Below are 24,764 nucleotides of genomic sequence, written 5' to 3'. Positions count from 1 at the left end.
TGCCTGGCATAGGATCCCCCCCGCCATGGGGGCCGGAAACACAGCTGGGGTTCTGATAGACTGTGGTCAGTGGGTGGAGCAGGAGGTGGGAACCCACGTGCGCCCTGGGCAAACAGTCAAGCTCCACTGGGCCCCGGGCCGCGTTCAGCACTTCAAGTATGGACAGCGCCAGCTCCGCGGGTGGGGCGGGTTAGGGGGTGGGGTGGGTTAGGGGGTGGGGTGGGATGGGGGTGGGATGGGGTGGGAGGCGGGGTGAGCACTAGGCCCAGGTCCACCCAGTCCACACGCAGCGCCCACCCTCATCAGGAGGCTCTGGGACCACCGTCCCTTCCCCGCTCCCGCCGGGGCCACAATCCGGCTACGGGAACTCACGGAGCCTCTGCTCCGGAGCCTGGGCGCAGGCAGCCCTCGGTCCCCAAATTCGGCCGGGTCTTCCGCTGCGTGGAGGACGCCTTTGAGAACGAGACGCTGCAGCTGGAAGCGCTGGGTGGCGGCCGCCGAGCCCTGGGGCCAGAGAGCCCTACAGAGGCCACACGGTGACGGTGACGCCTAGGAGGGACCCGGAGAGCCGGGAGGAGATGGTCCAGAGGCAGGCAGAGGCCGCGGGCGGCGGGGCCAGAGCGAGGGGATGTGGGCCCGGACTCCCAGGGCCGCACACCCACGTTGGGAGGCCGCCGGGCGTGGGCCCAGAGCGCATCCTCTTCCCATCACCTTCAGCTCCTCCGAGGGGACTTGCGGGCTGGAGGCGGGGCCTCTCTCTACCTGAATGGCCTTCTCTGGTTTGCGTTTCCCTCCCTCCCTCTCCACCCCAGCCCCTCCGGGTCTCGGCCTCTCGCACTCTGGTGGGTCCTGGGCTCTGGGTAGCTGTCTCTTTCTCTGCGTGTCTCTCAGTCTCGCTGTCTCTTTCCGTCTTTCTGTGTCCGTGTGTCTCTCCAACATGGCCCCTCCCCCCTGCCCCCAAACTTCGTGCGCTGGCCCTGCAGCAGCCTCGCTGGGAGGTGTCTCCACCGCCCGCCCGGTCCTGGGCCCGTGTACAGCCCAGCGCTCCGACCGGGGCCGGGTTATCCTCGAAGGAGCTTGGCTTTGGCCAGAGACACTTCCTGGACGGAGCGCTCCCGGAGCGCCTGGGCCTGCACTGGAGATTGGGTTCCATCCCTGCGGCCTTGGGTGCCTCAGGTCACCAGGGAGCTGGCGGCCGGCCCTGGGCTGTCCTGGCAAGACATTGACTGATCTCTGCCACCTCCTTGGGCGAGGGGTGGGGGGGTGGGGGGGGGTGAGGCAGACTTCAAACGTACACGGACCCGCATCTGTTGCAATCCTGTCCCCTCTGCACCCAGCGCGCCCGCGGGTCCGCGCCTGCGCGGGCTGGTCCTGTGGTCAGTGCTGGGGCCCGGGGCCGGGCAGTTGGGGGGCACGAGGGAGGGACCTGAGCCCGGCAGGGGCGGGGCTTGATGAGCCGCGGGGCGGGGCCTGGTCGTGGGCGGGGCCGGGAACAGGAGCTGCGCGGCCAGGCTGGCTCCGACTCCGACACCCGGCGCCCCCACCCCACTCCGGGCTCCGCACCTCCCCCGCCCGGCGCGAGCGGCCCCTGCCTGGGACCCCCAGCCGGACCCGCTCTAGGAGGAGAATGTCCTTCCAAGGCAAGAAGAGCATCCCCCGGATCACGGTGAGCCCGCTCCGCCCCGCGCCCTCTGCCCACCGCCTGGCAGGGCTTGGCCTCCTGGCCCGGGGTGGACCTTCCCGCCCGGGCCAGGCCCCTTGCCCTCAGGGCCCAGCCCCCGCACCGGGCCGACCCCCTGTCCGGGCTGTGACCCTTTACGCGCCGCCGCCGGGGGCCGAGGACTCCAAGAGCCGGGCGCCCAGGCCCAGGCCCTGCCGCTTCCCGGGACCTCCTCTGCGCCCGGGGACGAGGGGCCGGGCCGCTTTCCGAAGCGCAGACGCGCCTCTGTCCCCGTGAAGGCCCGGCCCGGCGGCCGGGCGGCGGATTCGGCTTCGGAGTTGGCGGGTGGACGCGGCCCTTTGTTGGCGCCGCCGGCCCGGCCTGGGGCGCGGGGATGCGCCCTGCGCACCTAGGCCAGCCGCCTCCAGACCCTCGCTGCTCCCGAGCTCTGGTTCCGAGACAAAGCAACTCAGCCCCGCTCGGCCCAGAGCCCCTGGCGGCCCGAGCCCCTCAAGGTTCCGGGGTTCGGAGACACCGGGGAAGGCGAGCTCATTAGCTGCCGAGCGGCACCCCAGCCCTCGGGGAGAAGAGACCCCCAGACACCACACGCTACCGTGCGGGAGGTCAGACCTCCACCCCTGGCTGCCCGGAGACAAAGCCACGGCTCCAGGCGCCAGGAGCCCGAGGAGGGAGGGAGGGGAGGGAGGGAGGAAGAGGGGAGGGAGGGGAGAGAGGGGAGGGAGGGAGGGTGGCAGGCGCCTGGGCCCCAGCTGGACGGTGGCAGTCCGAGGGCCCTAGGGCTCGAGGAGTTTCAGAGTTTCTGACCCAACTCTGGACTTGGCCTCAGTGGGAGGGTGGCGGGGTCTCATTTCCTGAGATACTCTAGGGGGAAGGAGCCCTCGCCTCCCGAACCAGCACCAGCGGGAAGGTTCCTGCCTGTGGCTGGTTAGCTGGGGAGAAGGAGGAGGGGAGTGGGGAGGGATGGAGGGGGAGGGGCAGGAGGACCCCTCCCTTCCGCCCCCATCCTGAGCACTGCCGCCCATCTCATCTGCTTGGTTCCAAACCCCGTCATTTCCCAGAGTCCAGGTCCAAATACCTGAAAACCGTGTGTGGGGTGTGGGGACCCAGAGCACAAGTCTCTTCCTCACTGGGGGAGGGTGACGTGTGGATTTCATACCACTTTCCCAAAGCATGGACTTTTAAAAAGTATGTTTCAGCCCGTTAAAATGTAAGATCACTCCTAGCTCTGGGCTGTATAAGGAGGGCTCTGCTTCTGGCCGGGGCACTTTGTCAGCCCTTTTGTAGACTAGGCTGCTGGTTTTACCTTAATCCGTTAGGTACAAGCGCGTAGGTGTCAGTAAAAGAGAGAGTAAGTAATACGGCTCTTAAGTAACGCGTTATTTAGTGGTAGGCTCCCGGCGTTCCCACCGACCACACCCATGGCTGGTCCTCTTGGCATCAGGCTGATGGTGTGTAAGGGGCAGAGGCCCTGGCTGGAGCCCTGGCCAGGCCTCCAGGTGGGCACCCGGTCAGGCCTCCCGTGAAGTGCAGGCTTTCCCATGGGGCCGAGGCATAGGGCGCCTTGAGGAAAGTGCTGCAGACTTGGACCCTCATCTGCATTGGTCTACACCCCGCTCTCCATTATTCTCCCTGAGGTCAGACCATCACCCCAGGCGGCCACCACACCACACTTTCTCCCGACATTCGGGGGGATGCTTAGAAGGGCTTGTGGCTGCGGAGCATTGGATCAGCCCCTGCCCGTGTGCCAGCTCTGTGCTGTGGGGCGGGCCCACGGAGAGCCGGCCTTGCTCCCTGACGCTCTGTTCACCCACGCGGGATGCCTCCAGGCAGCACCAGCACCTCTGGTCACCCCGATGCCTTCCTGGCCCTTCACCCCCGTGGCTTCTCCATCAGCAGCCCTTCCGGGGTCCATTTCTCATCCTGGTCCAAGGCCCCTCCTCTCACCTGGACAACCTCAAAACCACCCAAGCGACGGTCCTATTTCCATCATTAAACGCCAGGTTCTACGTTATGTGCAGAGCCAACGTGACCTCTTGCAAACATCCCTTCCCATGCTTAAATCCTGCTGAGGGCCCTCCGTGGATCCCAGCGCCACCCCGCCTCTCCCTCCCTCAGAAGTCTCCAGCCCCCAGCTTCCTCTTGGGTTTTATATTAACTCAAGCTCTTTCCAGCTGCAGGGCCTTTGCATGGGCTGGCCTCCCGCTTCAGCCCCTCAGACAGGCCCTCTCCTCCCGAAGCAGCCCGTCTCCTCCCCCATCATCCATCATGTCCTCCTCTTTGTCTCCTTGTGTTTGTCACAGTCTGATGGCCTTGCATGTGATTTCACCGAGGCCATGGGGGGAGGGGAAGGGACGGAAAGAGGGGGGCAGACCTTCCGGGCCGGCGCGGACATAGTGGGACTTTGCTCACCTCTGTCCCCAGCTGGGTATTGAGTTAGATGGTAAACTTGAAGATGTAAATATAACCCATTTCATCGCGACACTCTCTCTCACTAATGTGGGCTTTTTGTTGACAAAGTGAGCAGCCAGTTCCCCTGTTCATCCTGTTGCCTTTGGGAGGAGAGCAGACTGTCGACCAGTGGGGTGCAGAGGGGGAGGCTAAGTGAGGGCCTGTGTGTGTGTGTGTGTGTGGGGGGGGGCTCTGCAGAGTAGGAGGGGGTTAGGTGGGTGCAGGGCCCTAAGGAATGGGTGGCGGTGCCTCCGACTGCAGCTGCCTCTGCCATGTTCTTTCGGATGGTAGATGCTGCTGGCTTTTCTGTTGGGTTTTACGCGTACAGATTGTGCGCGAATGTTTCAGTCGTAAATCCAGAGGGGGAGGTTGTACTAACCATGGTGGGTAACTCGGTTTGGAGAAAATGTATCCATTTTGTTTGTTTGTTTGTTTGTTTGTTTGTTTGCAATAGAGTGATCGCCTTCTGATCAAAGGTGGGAAGGTGGTGAACGATGACCAGTCCTTTTACGCTGATTTGTATGTGGAAGATGGTTTGATAAAGTAAGTTTCTGCCAAAATTACAGGCCATAGAGTGCACTGATTGCGCATGATCCAGGACGCGCAGTCTTGTGAAATCCACGTCTGTGTGTTTTCTTTTCCGAAACCTCTTCCCCTGCAAGCAGCCCTCGCCCAGGCCTTGAGTGACTAATCTCACCGTCAGGTCTAGTCGTAAGGTCTCGGAAAACAGGACTATGGCATCCACGTTTCTTGCACCATCACAGCCTCGGTACGATTCGGGGCTCGCAGTGGGTGCTTAATAAATACGTACTGACCACGCCTATTGGCTTCTCTGCTTCTGTGTCAAGCATCTCCAGCCACTAGTCAGCGAAGGGCAAGTGGACGCCTCAGTGGACACCACAAGGGCCGTGATGTGCCCACGGGGCTAGATCTCCACGCCAGCTGTGTTGAGCCACTTCCCTGTGCTGACAGTCTCCGGAGTCCAGTGGAGCCTCGGCCATGTGGCCCGCTTCCTCAGGACAGGAGCCCAAGCTCACGTGTCCCAGCTCCACCGCCTTGCCAGGGAGCCCAAGCATGTTCTGACCTGGGCTCTTTCTAACCAGCGGCATCTCTCTTTGCTGCTTTCAGACAAATTGGAGAAAACCTCATCGTCCCTGGGGGCATCCGCACCATCGATGCCCACGGCCTGATGGTCCTTCCGGGAGGTGTCGACATCCACACGAGGCTGCAGATGCCTGCCCTGGGCATGACCCCGGCTGACGACTTCTGCCAGGGCACCAAGGCAGCCCTCGCGGGAGGGACCACCATGATATGTGAGTGTCCCCAGGTCGGGCAGCGCCCGGGCCCCACCTCGGTGCTCTGGCCGGGTGTGCGTGTGTTGCAGGAAGCGTTTTGCGTGCTGGCTTTTTTCTCAGTCCCATTTGTCCTCTGTCGTATCCTGATCTGCAAAGCCCTGGAGCGCCTTCCCTCGTCATGTCTGTTTCTCATGCTGGTCATCCTGCCTGGCCAGCTCTGGGTGCTCCTGGGAGTCCGTGGGAGCACATGGATGAGTGCCCAGTTATTCATTATTTCCTGGGAAGCCAGCGGCTGGCCGAGGACCAGGTTTGGAAAACTCAGATGCTTTGGACAAGCGAGGGGTTGTGTCACCTGAAATGTCAGATGGGTTTGTGCATCAACCTCACCCTGCTGAGGCCTGAGTTGCAGCAAGCTCCTGCTTGTGTCAAGAAGAATTAAAAACAGGTGCTGTGACTTTAGAAAAAAGGACGACAAAAACTTATTCTCTCTTTTAAAAAAAAAACATTTTTATTGATTTTAGAGAGGAAGGGAGAGGGAGAGGTAGATAGAAACATCAATGATGAGAGAGAATCATTGATCGGCTGCCTCCTGCATGCCCCCTACTGGGGATGGAGCCTGCAACCAGGCATGTGCCCTTGGCTGGAATCGAACCTGGGACCCTTCAGTCCTCAGGCCGATGCTCTATCCACTGAGCCAAACCAGCTAGGGCACTGTTACTCTCTTAGCGACCACCAGAAGTACCGTTTCTCTAAGCTGGCTCTGTGCCAGGCACGAGCACTGTCCTGGCGGGCTGCAGCTCATATGCTGTCCTCACAAAACCCCCGGAGCCCATGTGCCAGCTGGTGTGGTGTTCCCGCTCTCGGCAAGCTCAGGAGCCTGGACGAGACAGCAGGCCCAGCCCCTCCTCTCGCAGCCTTGAATGCCGAGTGCAGCTGTGCCTGCCATGCCCGGTCTCACGACCAGGTTGGCCCCTGGCTCCACCATGTTCTAGCTGTGTGGCCTCAGATAACAGCGGCTTTTACAGGTCACACTTGCCCAATCTGTCAGGCAGGAGGAGGAGGAAGCGAGCTCGCGCACATAGGTGCTTTGTGGCGCCTGGTGCACGGGGAACGCTCTGTGACTGCTGCCAGGGAAGGCCGCGCTGAGGACTGTGGGCTGCTTCACAACTGACAGCCACTGTCAGCATCGTGGCTCGGTTTGGTTTACTCCACCAAGAAGTGGAAAACCCCGCGATGGTCCATCCATCTTTTAGGTGGACTCAGAAGACGGGTCGTTTCAGGCCATTGCTCATGCCGGTCACTGGTGGGCCCGGCTGGCCAGGACACCTCCGTGGTTGACATCACCTGCCCACGCCAATGCCAAGGCTGTGAGGCGTGGCTGAGAGGATGGAGAGATGCTGCAGGCGCGGGGCTGGCGCTGTTGAGCCATCTGCCTCCTCCACCTGCCAGCCCCAGCCTGGAGCTGTGCACGGCCCTCCGGGTGGGACGGGCAGCCACTCCCGCAGGTCCTGGCTTCTCCATCTGAGCTGTGGGAGCATAGAGCCCCCATAAGGGCTGTGCTGGAGGGAGGCACAGCACCTGCCAGGACCCCTGGGGCGGTGCCTTCCTGTTGGCCACCGCACTCCCAGCTCTTCCCTCACCCAGGGGAGGCTGTGAGCAGGGTTTGGACCTTGGATGTGAGGTTGGCAGGTGACAGTACAGTGTGTGCACTCCCAGCCTCCCCAGGGTATGGGGGGGGATGGGTGGCACTGATGACGATGTGTGCCGTCCGGAAGGCTCATGCAAGCCAGCCCTACGCCGCTGTTCTGGGCAGGCGTCCAGGTCCAGCACCGAGGACAGCGGCACCCTCCCTTCCCCACCTCTAGGTGCGCCTGTGCTGGAGGGTAAGGCCCTTCCTTAGCTGCCACTCAGGCTCTTGAGCTGTGAGGTGTGCGTCGGGGGCGGGGGGGGGGGGGGGGGAGGTGGGTTGTCTCTCAGCTCAGAGGGAGGCTGAGGCGATGGGTCGATGCCCCTCTGGACAGACCTGATGGGCAGGTTTACAGCAGGGACAGCCCCTGTTAAAGTACCCGTGGCATCTTCTGTGTTGTTCCTGATCTCTTGTTAACATGACCTCCTTGGAGGTCGAGGTCATGCCCGTTCCCGTGCTGGGGGCTCGGCTGACTGCACTGCCCCCACAGTGGACCACGTGTTCCCCGACGCGGGTGTGAGCCTGCTGGCGGCCTACGAGCAGTGGCGGGAGCGGGCGGACGCTGGGGCCTGCTGCGACTACTCCCTGCACGTGGACATCCCCCGCTGGCACGAGAGCATCAGGGAGGAGCTGGAGGCCCTGGTCAAGGACAAGGGTGAGTGCCCGCAGGGCTGAGGGTGGCTGGCTGGCAGGCGGGCAGACAGGTGCCTGGGCTTCCCTGGTCGCGGTGGGAGGCCCCCTCCCCGGGCCGGCCCCTCCGTGCTGGGCTCTACATCTGTCTGACCCCAGGGCAGGTGGCCAGGAGTTGGAGGAAGTTGGACAAGAGTCACTCGAGGGTCTGTTCTACTCCCAGAGGATCCAGCTAGGGGTCCTCCGCCTCCCGGGTCTGAGGGACATACCTTGTAACTGTCCTCGTTACGGCGGTCCCAGCTGTCACCGCAGCTCCCTGGTCTCGTGGCCATGGGTGGAGGAAACGTGCTATTCATTTTCCTGGCAAGTTAAGACCCGGTTAGAAGGAGGAGGTGTTAACCCTCAGTGCTCTGTGCTGCCCTGCTGCTGATGGGCCAGTCCATCATCAAGGGTTAAGTGTGTTTGTTTTTTTAATTTTTTTATTACATTTTTTGGTTTACTGATTTATTTATTTTTTTTTAGAGAGAGGGGAAGGGAAAGGGAGAGAGAGAGATACGCATCGATGTGAAAGCAGAACATCGATCAGCTGCCTCCTGCAGATCCCCCAACCAGGGATGAACCCGCAACCTGGGCGTGTGCCCTGACAGGGAATCGAACCTTCCACCTTTTGGTGCAAAGGATGATGTCCAACCAACTGAGCCATACCAGCCAGAGCAAGGGTTAAGCTTTTTTATTGAAAGTCTTGAAGCTAAAAGCATATCAAGGTTTCATAGTGGATTTGACAAAAATTAGACGGAGTTAGAGAGGGGTGATGGGGCCCAGAGGGGCATTTGTGAGGGATTTCATCTGTGTTTGCTACCGGGGAGCCATTGGTCCCTGATCCCAGGGCCGGAGAGGCAGGTAAGGGGTGCTGGCAGCTCTGTCCTTCATCACCACTTGTTGGTAAGTGTGTGTGGGCCTGGTGCCCAAGGGCTGCCATGCCAGCTGGGGAGACGGCCATGGAGAGGGACCATCCCACCTGGCGCCTCTGGGGATGGGGGAGGCGGGGAGGCTCCCAGGCATTACCCCGACAGCTGAGCGTCTCACCCCTTCCTGCCTCTCCTCCAGGTGTGAACTCCTTCCTGGTCTTCATGGCATACAAGGACAGATGCCAGTGCACCGACGGCCAGGTAGGGGCCGGTGCCCAGAGGAGGGGCAAGCGGGTGTCTCTCGGGCTGCTGCTGGGAGAGACGCGGCCCCTTATGGCTCGTGCACCTCTGCTCCCAGATGTACGAGATCTTCAGCATCATCCGGGACCTGGGAGCCCTGGCCCAAGTGCACGCGGAGAACGGAGACATCGTGGAGGAGGTGCGGGCTGGGCTGCCTGGGCGAGGCGAGGGGTGAGGGCGAGGGTGACTCCTGGATACCAGGATGTGAGCACTTAATCCCACCAACCCCAAGGGAGGGAATATTGAACATATTCAGTAAGTAGTTTGCCCAGGTCAGAGGTCAAGCAAGCAGGGAGTTAGGGGAACTTTTTGCTGCAATAGGTTTTTCCATGGTCATCACACTTATCAAAAGTTCTTCCAAACCAAAATGTTGCTTTGTCGGGGGTGCTGAGACTGGGGGCTCATGCCTCCCAGCCCCAGGGATGGAGGTCCCTCAGGGAGCTGGCTTAGTTTTCCTTCTGACCAGTGGGCGCCCAGGTGGGGTCCAGCCCATCCGCCTTCCCCTCGGCCCAGGGGCTGTGAGGTGGGCGCCCATGACCTCTGTGCCCTGCACTTGATGTTTTTCTCCTCACGCCTTTGGTGGCCCCTCCAGTGCAGGTGCAGGTGTATTGGGGCACCTGGGAGGTTCAGGGGGCTCCTCTGGGGTCTGGGGGGTGGTCTGCCCACCCCACCTGTACAGAGCTCCCAGTGCACACCCAGCTTGGCAGGCAAGCCTGTGGGATCGTCTCGGCCCCGACGCCAGGAGCCCTGTGACCTTGGGCGAGTCCCTTGCCCTCTCCAAGCCCTGTTCCCCCGTCTGTAGTGCAGGGAGTGGCAGCCACTCCTCGCCTGCTCTGAGTTCTCCCTGGCTGGTGATGCTGGGGGCCCAGACTCAGCCTTAGCCAGTGGTTGCCCCTGGGAGGTGGCCCGCACGCCCTGGCTGCAGCGCAGGGCCCTGGCGCGCCTGGGCGGGAACGTGGCACCCGGTTGGTTTCTGTAGGAGCAGAAGCGGCTGCTGGAGCTCGGCATCACCGGCCCCGAGGGCCACGTGCTCAGCCACCCCGATGAGGTAGGCACTGTGCCCGCCCCGTGCACCTTGGCACTGACTGCGCCCAGATGCCGCCTTCCCCTGGGGGTGGGTCTGGGTCCATGGCCCGGGCAGGGCCGTGGCCACGCTGTCCTCACCTGTTCCCCGACCAGGCACACGTCCCCTATGACCACTGGTCACCCCAAGCCCGGTACTCGAGGCTGAGAGGCGGCATGGCCAGGGCCTGGGGACTATGTGGGTCACCCCGATCCTGGGCTCCGAGCCCCAAGCTGGGGTCCTCACCCACCCAAGGGTGCCCTCTCTGGGCCCAGGATCTGTGTGTGACAGTGGACATGCCCTGTGACCTTGAGCGAGTCCCTTCCCAGGTGCTCCAGGATGGCCCTGGGGGTCAGCGTGGTCAGGATTCCCCAGGCCCTCGAGTGGCCTGAGCATCCCTGTCCCCAGGTGGAGGCCGAGGCCGTGTACCGTGCCGTCACCATCGCCAAGCAGGCCAACTGCCCCCTGTACGTCACCAAGGTGATGAGCAAGGCTGCGGCTGACGTGGTGGCCCGAGCCAAGCGCAGGGGTGAGTCCTGGGCCTGGACCCCCAGGCCGGTGAGGGTCTGGGGGGGTCAGGGGTCATCTTCTCCACCTCCCGGGAACTTAGCTGGCTTCACAGAGGCTCAGAGTAGGGCAGGTACGACTGAGAAGCAGCCTGCCGCCCAGCCTGGCCTCCCCATCAAGGGGCCTCATGCCAGGGACTGCAGGGGTGGGCCGTGTGGCCTGGGGCGGAGCAGCAGCTGCTCACCAGGGGCCTTAAAGCCAACAGAGGGGCCTGTGGAGTCACAGGATCTGTGTGTGATGGTGGACATGCCCTGTGACCTTGGGCTGGTCCCTTCCCAGGGGCTCCAGGATGGTCAGGGTTCCCCAGGGAAACGTGCCGTGAGGGTGAGAGGGAGCCTGGTTTTAGGGCAATGGCACCTTGTCCAGCTGACCCCACCCGGAGCCCCACATTACTGTTCGCTGGCACCTCCGTGCATCCAGGAGCTGGGGTGCACATCCTGAAAGCTGGGGTGCTCTCTGCCCACAGAGCACCCACACAGCTGGAGGCAGGGGGTAAATAAGAAAAACGTGTATCTGTCCGTGCAGACCAGTAGGGGGCGAGCAGCGAGCTGATGGGGTCCTACTCCAGCCTGTGGCCCAGTGGAGTGCCTGGCAGGCCTGACCCCCTGCCTGCCGGGTGCCAGGTGCCCCAGAGGAGAGGGACAAGCTGTGCAGGGTCAGGAAACTGAGGGGCAGTGCAGTGCCCAGGCCTCCACCCTGCTTGGGTCCTGGGGGCATGCAGGCCAGGGGTGCCTCTCACGGGCCTCACTGCAGGGGTGGTCGTGTTTGGGGAGCCCCTCACCGCCAGCCTGGGCACTGACGGCTCGCATTACTGGAGCAAGAACTGGGCAAAGGCTGCGGCCTTCGTCACCTCCCCCCCCATCAACCCGGACCCCACCACCGCAGACCACCTCACCTCCCTGCTGGCCAGGTAAGGAGATGCTCGGGGTGGCCCCAGGGGGGCCTGTGTGCACGACTCGGCCTGCTGGCGGCTCCAGGCTTCTCCCACACAAACCCTGGGCCGCACCAGAGCACCCACCCTGCTCTGCCCCGGACCCACCCCCACACTGAGGCGCAGCTCCGCCCAGCGCCGCCTCACAGACAACCTCTGGCCCTGTGGGTGTGCTGGGCCACGTGGGGGTGAAGCCGAGCGGCCTGCGCTGGCTCAGGAGGGCCAGGCCCCTCTGGGCTCCCTGACTCGCTTGTTCTCAGCGGGGACCTCCAGGTGACGGGCAGTGCCCACTGCACCTTCACCACTGCCCAGAAGGCCGTCGGCAAAGACAACTTCACCCTCATCCCCGAGGGCACCAACGGTGTGGAGGAGCGCATGTCGGTGGTCTGGGAGAAGTGCGTGGTGAGTCCCGGGGCCTGGGCGCCATGCACCCGACCGGAGCCGGCTGCCTTGGGATCTGCTGGCTCATCAGAGTGGGAAGCACTTAACCAGGAAACACACTGCGAGGAATGAGCGCCGAGTGTGTGGGCCCCAGCGTGTCCTTGCTCCCGCCCTCACCCAGGGCTCCTCAGACATCGGTTCTGGTCCCCCGGAGGGCCCTCCCCTCCGATTCTCATGTCACATCTGCAGGCAGCTGAGAGCGGGTGGGACCCCTTCCCAGTGGTGCTATTCTCTGTGGTGCTGGTGGTCTCCCCAGCATCCCTGCGATCCCAGACGCCCGCCTCACTCGGAAAGCTCTGCCAGGCATCCTCTGTCCCCTTCGCCCCCCGACCCCGGCCCTTCCCTGGACTGAGGCCCAGACCCCGGCTCCTCTCACCGCCCTGCTTCCCCAGGCCTCCTGGCCACACGGGGAAATAGTCGTGTCCCTCAGGGCACACAGACATGGAGCCTTCTCCACTTACCCACCACAAAGTGAGCCCAGGGACCAGGCTTTGGGCACAGGAAGGGGGAGAGCCCTGGCTGGCTGAGATGGTCCGATTCACGCGCCCTGGGAGTGTGAGCCGGGTGGTGCTCGCTGCCCTGGGGGGCGGGGCCTCGGGCCCATGAAGCCCCAGGCCTCCCAGCTCCTCTTCTTGCTTCCCAGGCCTCAGGGAAAATGGACGAGAACGAGTTCGTTGCTGTGACCAGTACAAATGCAGCCAAAATCTTCAATTTTTACCCAAGGAAGGGGCGAGTGGCTGTGGGCTCCGACGCTGACCTGGTGATATGGAACCCCAAGGCCACGAAAATCATCTCTGCCAAGAGCCACAACCTGGTGAGAAGCCGGGTCCCCAAGTCAGGGTCAGGGTGGGGTCGGGGCCTGGCAGCCTTCCCGGGGGCTCCAGATGGCCATCGGGGGCAGCTCTGCCACCACAGCTGGGACGCCTGTCTCGAGATGGCTGCAGAGCGTCACGTGCCTGCCCACCTTGAGGGCGCGTTCCCTAGGGCGAGCTCACCCATGTGCTCTTTGTCCTTCTAAGAAATGGGACTCGGAGACGAGCCCAGGAGGTGCGGCCAGTTCCTGCTGGTTCTGGCCCCGCCGAGTTGGCTGCCTCCCATCAGAGGTCAAGCACGGGCACACGGACCCACCCACCCCCGCCCCTCCCCCCTCGCCCTCCCCGAGGCTGGCAGCCCGAGGGGTGTCCTGAGGGTGGAGCTGGACTCTCGCCCTGTCTCCCCAGAACGTGGAGTACAACATTTTTGAAGGCGTGGAGTGCCGAGGAGCCCCCTCGGTGGTCATCAGTCAGGGCAGGGTGGTCCTGGAGGACGGGCACCTGTTTGTCACTCCGGGGGCCGGCCGCTTCATTCCTCGGAAGACGTTCCCCGACTTCGTCTACAAGAGGATCAAGGCGCGCAACCGGGTAAGGCCTGGGCCAGCGTGCCAGGCGAGAGTTCTCGGACCTTCCACGCACCCGGGCGGTTTCTGCTCCGGGTCAGCCCTGACCCCGCTCTGCCCAGCAGAGCAGGCCTGCTCCGGGGGGGGGGGGGGGGGGTTTCCAGTGGTGGCCCTGTGAGCGTTTATTTCCCAAGTGACGCACATCTGTGCAAAGCGCAGAGAGAGGGAAATAGTCATGCGGGGCACCTCCCCAAGTAAACTGCTGTGGACACAGAAGCAGGGCCTCCAGGGCTTCTCCGTGAGCAGAGGTGCACGCTGACCAAAGTAGGGCGTGAGCTTTCCACAGCGGCTCTTGTGAACTTGGACGTCATGAGCACTTTTCCTTGTCTTTACCTTCTCTTCCCGTAACCCTGCGCGTCTGATGGTTGCACCAGGTATCGGCCTGGGTTCCACGCTGCATGCCTAGGTGATTGCTGCATGCACACACGTGCTCACACATGAACACACAGGCACACTCAAAGGATGTCTGAGCTGAGAGTGAGCTGCCTGGGGGCCGTCCCCTGGGGAGGGGTGTGGTGTCTGCTCTGACTCAGGCTTTCGGGGCCCGGAAGCTGCTCCCTGAGCCTGACCCTGACGTCGGAACAGAGTAGCGTGGCCAGGCTCTCAGCAAGAGCCCCTGCCCTCCAGCTGTGGGGTGCCTCAGCCCCCTCACGCCTGGCTCCCTTGACCCGCAGCTGGCAGAGATTCACGGCGTGCCCCGAGGCCTCTACGATGGGCCGGTCCACGAGGTGATGGTGCCCGCCAAGCCCGGGGGTGGCTCCCAGGCCCGCGCGTCCTGCCCGGGGAAGATCTCGGTGCCCCCCGTGCGGAACTTGCACCAGTCGGGGTTCAGCTTGTCTGGTGAGTTGAGCCTGAGTCTGTGGGTGAAGACCATGGCCTTGCGAGGGGCTGGGGGTGTGAGGCCCACCTGGAAGCCCCTTCCGGCTCCAGGACCTGCCCTGGGGCTGTCACTCTGAGCCCAGGGCGAGCGTGGGATGCCCAGCCTCTGCGGGACCCAAGTGCCATGTGGAGTCCAGCCCAAGCAGCCCCGCCACCTGCCGTGGTGTGTGAGGCACACGAGGAGGGGTCTTCAGGGACATGGCTCTGGTCAGGGACCTCCCAGCATGCTGTGTGACAGAGCCTTCCAGAAGCATTGGGCCCAGGTTCTCCCTGCAAGCCAGAGCCAGACCCCTCCCTTTCCACCCTTGGGTGGGGCTCACCTGCCCCTTGATGACTGGTCTCGTGCTCCCTCTTGGGAAGGTGATGGCAATCCCTGCTCACCTCCTGGGGGCATAGGGCAGGGGAATGTCCCCCTTGAAGTCTGTATCATCTTAAAAGCTGGGGACAGGCCTCTCCCATCTCAGGGACTGTGTGCAGGGCAGCCTGAGGCCCGCTGGAGGGATGAGGTAGGATTGGCTTCTGCTCCAGGCAGCCTTCCCAGAGGGTGGGCCTTGACCTCCAGGCCCCTGCCTGCTGTAAACGCTGTCCTGGCTGTCCTGTGCATCCGAGGCCTCAGTGACAGGAGCACCTGCCATCTGGGGAGCGTCAGGGACCCTGGGCGGGGGGGGGGGGGGGGGGGAGGGGTCCTGCAATCCTGGCCTTTGCATGTGGCCGTGTCTGCGACCTCTCCCCACGCCCGCGCCCCGCCCTTTCTGCAGGATCTCAGGCAGATGACCACATTGCCAGACGCACAGCCCAGAAGATCATGGCGCCCCCTGGTGGACGTTCCAACATCACCTCGCTGTCCTAGACCGCACTCAGTGCTCAGGGTGTGAGCAGCGGGTGCTGTCCCAGACAGGCGGCGTGGGGCTCCCTCTCCCTGTTAGCTTTCCCTTTGTTGAACTGACTTTGAAAGGTGCTTGGTCTTCCCTTCCCCTCCCCAGAAACTCTCCTTTTGGGGGTCCCAGGCCCTGTTATGAGGGCCGAATCTGGGGAGGTGCCACTGCCAGGGACAGTTCAGGTTGCCTGGGCTGGGTGCTAGGTGCCTCATGAAGGCAGGGCTGTGGGAACCCCCGGGGCCTCACAACACACACAGGCCAAGGGTTTGGGGTTTGCCCCCTGCTCCCCGTGTGCATCACTGCGGCTCTGCCGTCGGCCTCCCTGCGGAGCTGCTGCCTGTGCCCCAGCCTCCGGTCCCCGGTCCCGGGTCCCCGGCCTAGCCTGTCACAGCACAGGAGCAGCGCCCGTGAGCTGAGCCCCACCGGGGCTGCTGTGACTTCAGGGACCCGCTGGGAGCTGAGCGCGGCGTGGTTTCCCAGCCGAGTGGCTTCCCAGCCGCGTTGTACACTCTTCCAAGGACCAAACCTCCGCCTTCGTAGTCGCCCATCTCCAGGGGAAGTTAGGACTTTAGCTAGGATGCCCCGTCTTGTTGCTGACGGTGCGTCCGGTAGCGCGGTAGAGCAGCAGCTTAGTGCGGTGAGGACACTGTAGCCAGGACTCTGCATGCCGCCCCGCCCGGCCGCAGCACTGCCACCAGTCTGATGGGCACTGGCTCCATTAAAGGCGTCTGGGTTGGAAGCTGCCCTGACTTCTCTGGCCCCTGCACCATCCCCGCGTGAGTGGGTTATGCGCCGCCCCCCTTGTCCCCCCCATCCCGGACCCTCCTGCTGGCCCCTAGCCTGGCATTGTGCCAGCTGTGAGGCTGGGCCTCAGCACCACCCACAGGGACACTCTGCTCAGCCTACGCTGGGAAGGGGCAGGGCTGGGTCTGAGTGGTGGGTGGGGATGGATTCCCTCAGGAAAGGGGGCCTGGGATCCTGCTCCTGAGCCCTGGCCTGTGGGTCAGGGACAGCCAGAGGGTCAGGGGCAGACTGGGAGGACCTCCACCCCCATTCTGACCAGATGGGCCCACGCCACAAGCAGAAGGTTGGGGGCTGCATGGCTGTGAGCTGATGCCTCCAGCAAGCCGCCAGGCCTAAGTGTGATGCCCCTACCCACAGACACTCAGCCTGGGCCCCACCCCCCTCAAGGCAAAGCAGCCCAGGGTTCCAATCCAAACCTGAGGCTAGGCTGCCCAGAACCTTCCAGAAGGTTGGGCCGGTCTCCTCACCTCAGCCTTTCTCATAAAAACGGTTCTCGCTCTGTGCCCCAGGTGAGGAATGCTCCCAGAAGGGGTGTCTTCCTCCCCCCTCATTGCCCCCGCCCCCCAGCAGGATGCTCATGGTCATGGTCATGGTCATGGGGAAGACAAGTCGGGAGGTCAGGCTGGCCTGGGGCAGCCCCTGTCTGTCCTGGTCCCACCGAGTTCCGGGGCTTTCTCTGGCAGAGTTTGGCCAGGCAGCTCCCAGCTGCTCCCTGGGGCTCCACCGAGGCTGGCGTCCACTGCACTGCGCCCCCTCCCCCGGGAGAGGCCGTCCACTGCACCACACCCCCTCCCCCGGGAGAGGCCGTCCACTGCACCACACCCCCTCCCCCGGGAGAGGCTGGGTGACATGGAGCCAGACACACGCCTCCCTGCCGTCTACAAGGGGGACAGGCTTGCTGTCCCCTGGAATCTCAGAAGCTCACATAGACTTCCATGTTTATACAAAACCCCAGACCTCCCCCGCCTTCTTGCCTCTGACATCATAGGCCTCCACCCAGAACTTTCTCTGGGGTCTGTCCCACCCACAGGGCAGCCTGCAGTGCCGCCCACCTCTGGACCCTGGCTTCCCCAGGGCTGACTGGGCCCGAGCCTCGCCTGGGCGCATCAGCTGTGCTGACAGCAACCCCCATACCCCAGCGAGTGGGGTGGCAGGACCACTCTGCCCTGCCCACCTCCACCTGGCTCAGCCGGCTCCTCAGCCTTCCCAGAGGGTGGGCCTTGACCTCCAGGCCCCTGCCTGCTGTAAACGCTGGCCTGGCTGTCCTGTGCATCCGAGGCCTCAGTGACAGGAGCACCTGCCATCTGGGGAGCGTCAGGGACCCTCGGTGGTGGTGGTGGGGGGCGCTCTGCAATTCTGGCCTTTGGATGGTCGTGGTCCTTGTCCTTCCACAGCCCGGCCCACTGCCCCGCAGGCGCCACCCCTGCCACAGCTCTACGGCTCCCGGGTGGAGGGCGCCCACCCCAGAGCAGTGGGACTGGGGTGCCGAGGGCTCTGCCCAGCAGGAGCCGCCCAACTCCTGGACAAATGTCCCTGAACAGCACGACCACTCGGCAGGCACAGGACGTGGGAAACACCGAATAGGTCTGTAATTCCCAGAGGTGAAAATATGCAGAAACACGCAGAACGTGCTGGAACCGTTTGTATTTATAAAACATCCTCACCTTCCCACCCACAGCCCCCTCTTCCCCTTGATGTACAAGAACCCTGGGCCCTGGGCCCCTCCCACGCTCTGGGAAGCAAGCTCAGGTGGGGCAGCCGATGGCAGGCCAGGCCTCCAGGCCTATGTACAGTCGAGAGGTGGTGAGAGACCAGAGCGCCTGTCCACCACGCGGCCCAGCCCGTGACCTGCCAGCGAGGGGTCGGAGGCCACCAGGACCACCATCACGTGATCAGCCTCCGGGTGGCAGCGCACTCCTTGTCCACCATTCGACCGCACCGACAGCCACTAGTCACCAGGTCCCTCCGAGAGCCGGTGGCAGCTCAGCGGTCAGGCTGTTCCCGTGGAAACAAACCGACCAGGACACGGCAGAGCCACCAGCCTGGGTCTGTGCTCGGACCAGCGGGCTGCTCAGTGGGAACGTTGAGCTTGGCCGGTCCCTCCGGTGCACCGAGTCCCCAGGGCGGCCTGAGTGACCTCCCAGGGCCCGCGGGCTCCTAGCTGCTCCCCGCCGAGGGGCAGACGGAGCCGCACGTGGGCAGGGCAGGGCTCGCGTCCTCACCATCCGCCAAGGCCTCGCCGTCCACATCCCCAGCCTCCCTCGTGGGGTCCTGGCTCCTCCTCAGCCTGGTGGGGGAGCACAGGGAGGGGCTTTGTGCAGCCTCGCCAGCAGCCCAGGGACAGCTGGCCTGAGCCCTCCAGAACGTGTCCCTGGCTCAGGGGCCCCGGCGAGCACCAGGTGTCCGGCATGTCCTGGACAGGCTGGCCCAGCAGGGAGCTGATGGCACTGTGTGCGGGTCAGAGGCCTGGTGGGTTGCGGGCACTCGGCCCAGCAGCACCTCTGACTATGGGCCCTGGGGCTGGGAGCAGCGGGGGTGGGGAGTCTCGGTTCACGTCCAGCCAGAAGCTGAAAGGAGGCCCCGTTTAAGTGCAAGTTCTGGGGTCAGGAATTTTGGAGCAGGCTTTTCAAAGAGCTTGGACAAGTCCCCATCTTACCCTGGCTCTGGCCTCCAGAATGGTGGTCAGTGTCCTAAACCAGTGCCCAGCTGTCATCCTGGTCACTGAAGCAGGACAGAGCACCGACCCATCCTGCTCCCCTTCCTGGCCGGAGCTCAGGGCCACCTCCTCCAGGAAGCCCTCCGTGCCTCGCCCTGCCACTCCTTCCCCTGGGCCCAGAGCACTGGGCTTTATCCCCCGACGGTGGAGGTGTCACAGCTATTCGTGGCCTGTTGTATCTCCCTACCAGCCAGCCATGACCTCTCTGTCCCACAGTCCCTGACACACAGTGTTAGCTCAGTGAGTGTGTGACTGACTGAGGGGAGGCAGTGGATGTGCAGGAGCCATACAGGCAGGAGCCACCAGCCCTTGTCTGGGAAGTCCACTGAGTGTCTGTCTCCCCAGGAGATTCTGCCATTGGCTCCAGTTTAGGACTAAAAGTTCTGGAGGAGCCCCTTCCGTATGAGCCTGAACGTGGTCCCCCCCCCACCCCTTCCTCCCAGGGCCAATGCTCAGACCCCCCAGGACGATGGGGCCAGGTTTCCTGGGTTCAAGACCTGGGTGTCCAAGAAAGCCTTGTCCCATTTCCCCAAACTCCTCTTTGCCCCATCACCCCCTCCCTCCCCTCCACACACACTCACTTTTCTCTATTAAAAATCACAAAGTCTTGCTGGATCGCATCAAGGCAGTCCTGAAGGTAGTCGTTCTCCTGTTAGTCAGAACGAGTGCGGGATGTCATCAGGCTCTCACAGCCCCTCAGGTGGGAACTCTTCCACCCGGCCCGCCTGTCCTCCCGTGGCTGCCCCTCTGGCTTTCGTCCAAAGCCTGACCGATCCCCCCCAGCAGCAGAGCACCTCTATCCCCACCTCGCAGGCGACTCTTAGCCAGTAACCGAAGGATTTCCTGTGCAGAATCCCAGCTCCTGCCTCAGGTGGACGCTGACAGGGAAGGCAGTGTCCGTGTGACCCGACTGGGTGGGAAACTACACCTGGCTTGGCTCCCTCCCCTCCCCCACTTCCTCCAGGCCACTTCTCACTGGTGCACAAAATCCCACCTCAGGGTCCGCTGTGAGAGGACCTGCCCTGAGGCGGTCACCACAGGGCACCCTGAGAAGCAGTCTGGGGACAGGCCTTGAGTTGGGTCCCGCACTGGCCCGATCAATGAGGAGCCATGGCTGGTGCCGCGTGGAGTGTGAGTTGGGAGGGTGCGAGCAGCTCTGGCGTTGGGGACAGGTGGGGAGGGAGTAGTCGCATGGACATGGGCCTGCTTGGCCATTGCTGGGCACTGGGGATGCACGTGCAAGCGACAGGCTCGGGTCACTGTGAGAGCAGCGGGATTTCAGAGAAGGCTGGACCACCAGGCTTCGGAAGTTCCTGCACCAAAGCCGAGGCCCTGATAGGGAAGGCTCTGCGCTCAGTGGATACACCTGGGCGGGGCCGGCTCAGTGGGTGCACGTGGGCGCCCTGCTGCACCTGCCCAAGGGGCCCTCCCCTGCTGGAGAAGATCCCCCCCCCCCAACGTGCCTGCAGACACACAGAGGCCTTGAAAGACAGTGTTCGCCCCTCAGGATGTGCCTGTGCCTCTGCCTCCCCTCTGAGCCTCAGAACTACCAGTCTCCGGCAGCATGGCCCGAGGGGGCAGGTGCTGGGCCTGCCGCGCTGAGAGGTGCTGGGCGTGGGTGGGAGGCTGTGGACGGGGTGAGGCACGGGCCATATGCTGGTACAGGGGCGTCTTGCCGTGAGGGCATCCCCCCAAGACTTTGGAGCTAGTTCCCTGGCAAGAGCCCCTGGAGTGGGTTCTCATTCCACTCAAGGAAGGAAGTGAGGGGCTCGGGGAGGAAAGTGAGGGGCTCAGGGAGGGAAGTGAGGGGCTCAGAGGGGAAGCCAGAGGCTCAGGGAGGAAGAGAGGGGCTCAGAGGGGAAGCCAGAGGCTCAGAGGGGAAGAGAGGGGCTCAGAGAGGGAAGTGAGGGGCTCAGGGAGAGAAGTGAGGGGCTCAGGGAGGGAAGTGAGGAGCTCAGGGAGGGAAGTGAGGGGCTCAGAGGGGAAGTGAGGGGCTCAGGGAGGGAAGTGAGGGGCTCAGGGAGGGAAGTGAGGGGCTCAGGGAGGGAAGTGAGGGGCTCAGGGAGGAAAGTGAGGGGCTCAGAGGGGAAGCCAGAGGCTCAGGGAGGAAGAGAGGGGCTCAGAGGGGAAGCCAGAGGCTCAGAGGGGAAGAGAGGGGCTCAGAGAGGGAAGTGAGGGGCTCAGGGAGGGAAGTGAGGGGCTCAGGGAGGGAAGTGAGGGGCTCAGGGAGAGAAGTGAGGGGCTCAGAGAGGAAGTGAGGGGCTCAGAGGGGAAGCCAGAGGCTCAGAGGGAAGCCAGGGGCTCAGAGAAGCTGCAGACTCGGGCGCAGAAGATGGGGCTGGGCTGGAAAAGGCGGGAGGAAGGTCTCGGGACTTTGCAGGGGGTGCATCCTTGCAGGGTCTGTGGGGATGCTGTAACATGATGGAGAGGACCCCATCCCTGGCCCCGCACTCACGGACTGGGGGCTGTCCCTGCTGCTGTCCCGGGACCTGTTCTTGGCCAGCCGCTTCTTCTTCTTGTGCAGGGGCCTGGACTCCAGGATCATCTCCTCCAGCTCGAAGGTGGGGTCGCAGTGCAGGCGGCCTTTCTGTGGAGGGACAGGGCGCCGAGCTCACCCACGGGTGCCGCCAGCCACCCTGGAACCTCTGTCTGGACTGTCATGCAGGCTTACGTTGGGCACAAAGCCCGGCTCCACCTTCTTCTTGCTCAGGTCGTCCCACAGCACGTTGGCCAGCGATGGGGCCTCCTTCATGTCCTGGAGGCTGGAGACACGGTGCCTGGGGTTCACAGTGAGGAGCTGGAACAAGGCCCACATCAGATGGTGCCCGGCCCGAAGCCCGGCGGGACCAGGCCCAGCACTCCCTGGGGGAGCGGCCTGCCCAGGCCAGGGCACCCGTGCAGGTCTCGCCAGAAGGCCTGAGGTTGGGAAACTCGGGGTCTCAAGGGTCAGGCAAGCATCCTGGTCAGCACAGTAATGCGGCCAAGGGGACAATTCAGTCTGCGGGTCTGGCTCAGCGCCTAGAGCCCAAGGGGGCAGAAGGCACGTGGGGTCTGCAGGAGGTTCTGCTGAGATTCACCAGCAGGTGGCAGCCTCGGCCTGGCTAACTGCAGAGGACAGTAACTACCGCCATCACAGCCCCATGCGGCCCTAAGGTAGGTGTGTGTGTGTGTGTGTGTGTGTGTGTGTGTGTGTGTGGCCATGGCGGCTTCACCAGCCCTGGGGCTTGGTGCAAGGACCATCGCCACTCCCTACTAGAGCTTCTGGGGCCAAGGTCCCACTGTGAACCACCTGGGCAGGTATGGGCAGAGTTCTGCGGGGCGAAATCTAGGTTAAGAGGCTCCATTAGGGACTCAGAGAGGCCTCTAGCTGCCTGGCTACCACTCCAGGGTCAAAGGTCTCTCTCTGGGCAGGAGCCAGGGCCTGCCCAGGACGACCCTGTAGGCCAGGACTCGGGGCCTCACAAGTCCCGCACGTGCTCCCACCCCGAGCCCCAATGCACCAGGGTCTTTAAAGTGAGGCTCTCCGAGGAGGCACGGTGGGGCCCCACAGCCCAGCCCCTGCCCCGAGGGATGCACACTGGTGGCAACACCATGGCCCCCCACGTCCCTGCAGGCTGAGGGCCCTGGGCTGCTACAGACACGCTCAGGCCTTGGAGGTGCAGGGGCTCCCGGGGTCTTCTGTGCTTGCTCCTGGGGTGGCCAGGCCACTGGCAGCAGGCACTGGCTGTGCCTCCAAGAGGAGGCGCAGGGGCAGAGGAGGCCAGAGTGCAGCTGGGCAGGCACCCAGTCCCACACCCTCTCCCTCCAGCATGCACAACACGTGACCTGCACTGGCTAACTTCTCCACCTGCGTCTCAGTTTGGGCATCTGTGAGACAGGCTGACGACCAGTGTCCTGGGACCAGCTGGGGAGGATTACATTAGTCACAGCCAGGCTACTACAGGACAGAGTCTGACGGCCAGAGAGCCCGCCGGACAGACATGCCGGAACCAGATGCCCGTCGAACCAGAGCTCCATGCCACACACCCCTGTGCGCCTGGCGGGCCTGTGCTCCGGGAGCGGCTCACCTTCCGCAGCAGGGCCACCATCTCCTTGGACCAGGAGGGGACGTACTGGACACTCACGGTGCTGAACAGCTGCACCAGGGACTCCATGGCATCGCTGGAGTGGATGTCGTAGGGCCTCTGGGGGAGGAGGCAGCGCTGTGCCGGTGCCTCACCGTGACCCAGAGCGCCCGGCAGTACCCACCCCCGTGCAGGCATAGCCTGAGCATGGCCGCTCCAGGGAACAGCCAGGAGGAGAAGCAGGTGCCTGGGCCGGGCCGCACCTCCACCGAGGGACTGGCCAGAGAGGCGCTGACCAGGCCTGATGGAAGCATGTCCTTCCCAGGGCCAGATGGGTGGGTCCCGGAGGGCCAGGCGGAGCTGCCTTCCTCGGGGTGGGGTCCCTCGGAACCCCCACCAGGGGATGGGGAAGGACAGTTCCAGGCCCAATGCCCAGCGGCCAGTGCACAGGCCCTACCATCTGCCCGGGAAACCCCAGCCACCCCCGTCCAGCACTCCCTCAGGCATTGTGCGCCCACCCAGCGTGCGTGGCCTCACGGACGCTGACGGAAAGGGAGCACAGATGTCCTGAACACCTGGGGTGGGGCAGATGCTTCCCTCCCCAGGGCACCGGGGCCACCCCTGGGGGTCACAGCCGGCTTGGGGTCTGGGGCTGAGCCCGGGGCCGAGGAGCTCCATACCCATCCACGCAGCAGCTCGTAGGCCATCACCCCCACCGACCACCAGTCCACCTCGAAGGAGTAGCCGGTCCCACCGTTGACGAAAGACTGGAAGATCTCCGGAGCTTTCCAGAAAGGGAACAAGAGGCTGAGCACCCTGACCCGGCACCAGGGCTGGCCCCCCAAGATGGGGCCTGAAACCAGGCTGCCGCCGGAGCTGACCGGGAAGCGCCCTCTGCTGTCATCCTTCCCCACAGACCACCTGGTTCAAGTCCAGGTCCCACAGCCTGCGTGCGCGCCAGGTTAGCTCACTGTCACACCCATGACCCTCTCGTGCGTCACTCAGTCTTCTGCACGGATCAGACACGCTGTGCTGTACATGGCTGCTCTGTGCCTGTAGGGAAGTGAGCTGCCCACCAGCCACAAGCTACATGGGAGTCGGCGGCTGGCAGGTGGGTGCGGGGGCCTCGCTCACCCATGTACGGCTTGGTCCCAGCAAGTGCGGTCGCCCTCTCCCCGTCCTTGATGATGGTGGCGATGTTGAAGTCGGTCAGGTGCGCGTGTCCTGCGAGGAGAGAGGACAGCACCGCGGTCCAAAGGACCGGAGATGCGCCCTGGGGGCAGGGGCACTCACCCCTCGCTGGCCTCGCGCCCCCGCTCACCTTGCTCGTCCAGCAGAATGTTGTCGGGCTTGACGTCTCTGCAGAAAGAGCAGAAAGCGGGGCGACATCCTTCCTGCTCCTGCCCGGTAACCCTGGCAGGGCTTGGGGCTCCCCCGAGGGGCGTCCAGCCAGCAGAGGCCCAAGAGGCCTGAGATGGGCCCTGGAAGACTGAGGGCCTAAGGCCCCCTCCCCACCTGGTGACACTCGGATGGAGCTGGGCAGACCAGCCCTCTGGTTCCGGGGGGCTGCCTCCAGCCCCACCTTCTGGACCAGACAGCAGTGGACACAGAGGGAGCCGAAGTCCCTAGAGGACAGAGGCAGGCCCCGGGGGCCCCGACTGCCCAGGCTCACCCTCTCCCAGAGCCCCGAGCTGCACAGACTGTGGACTGGGGCCTTTGCAGGCCCAAAGGTGACCAGATAACAGAGATCCCCGGGCAGACATGCTAAAATCACAGCCATTTGACTCTGTAATAAACCACACAGTGAGTTTTTCCTTTCTTGTCCTGTGACGGCAGCTTTATCTCCCTAACTGCATCTGCTTTAAGCGACTGTTAACATTCGTTTGAATTCCCCAGGGACATGGCAGATGGCCAAATGGGATCCTGCAGTTAAACTCACCAGGTGAAGGCTGCCCCAACGTGGCCAGACCCCGGGGTCCCCGGGATCCAAGGGCTCTGTGTGCCTGGCCCAGCTGGGGCTGCTGGGGTAGGATCTGC

At 63.7% G+C, this 24,764-nt stretch overlaps 2 protein-coding genes across 2 annotated transcripts in view; one reads left to right on the top strand and one right to left on the bottom strand.

Moving 5' to 3' along the window:
* Window positions 1–1,627: 1,627 nt before the first annotated feature.
* DPYSL4 (dihydropyrimidinase like 4) lies at window positions 1,628–15,162 on the top strand (the record flags this gene model as incomplete). The annotated part of the gene is made up of 14 exons (XM_079793913.1): window positions 1,628–1,666; window positions 4,584–4,672; window positions 5,258–5,442; window positions 7,602–7,766; window positions 8,849–8,910; window positions 9,008–9,088; window positions 9,929–9,997; window positions 10,421–10,541; window positions 11,333–11,489; window positions 11,771–11,912; window positions 12,595–12,765; window positions 13,172–13,351; window positions 14,061–14,226; window positions 15,024–15,162. The coding sequence occupies 14 exons, from the start codon at window positions 1,628–1,630 to the stop codon at window positions 15,113–15,115; spliced, it is 1,719 nt and encodes a 572-aa protein (XP_079650039.1). The 3' UTR covers window positions 15,116–15,162.
* A 2,942-nt stretch (window positions 15,163–18,104) lies between these two features.
* STK32C (serine/threonine kinase 32C) overlaps window positions 18,105–24,764 on the bottom strand; it is a gene marked incomplete at both ends in the record, with an annotated part of 39,131 nt that continues 32,471 nt past the window's right edge. The window contains 8 exons of the mRNA XM_079793427.1: window positions 18,105–18,234; window positions 19,245–19,312; window positions 21,119–21,250; window positions 21,335–21,460; window positions 22,731–22,847; window positions 23,408–23,511; window positions 23,862–23,951; window positions 24,049–24,086. Coding sequence (XP_079649553.1) covers window positions 18,105–18,234; window positions 19,245–19,312; window positions 21,119–21,250; window positions 21,335–21,460; window positions 22,731–22,847; window positions 23,408–23,511; window positions 23,862–23,951; window positions 24,049–24,086 — 805 coding nt within the window. The remainder of the gene's footprint in view (window positions 18,235–19,244; window positions 19,313–21,118; window positions 21,251–21,334; window positions 21,461–22,730; window positions 22,848–23,407; window positions 23,512–23,861; window positions 23,952–24,048; window positions 24,087–24,764) is intronic.

The sequence above is a fragment of the Cnephaeus nilssonii genome (assembly GCF_951640355.1).
Source record: "Cnephaeus nilssonii genome assembly, chromosome: 16".
NCBI classification, from domain to species: domain Eukaryota; kingdom Metazoa; phylum Chordata; class Mammalia; order Chiroptera; family Vespertilionidae; genus Cnephaeus; species Cnephaeus nilssonii.
Note: the sequence above shows the minus strand (reverse complement) of the source record. Positions and strands in the feature narration are given on the sequence as shown.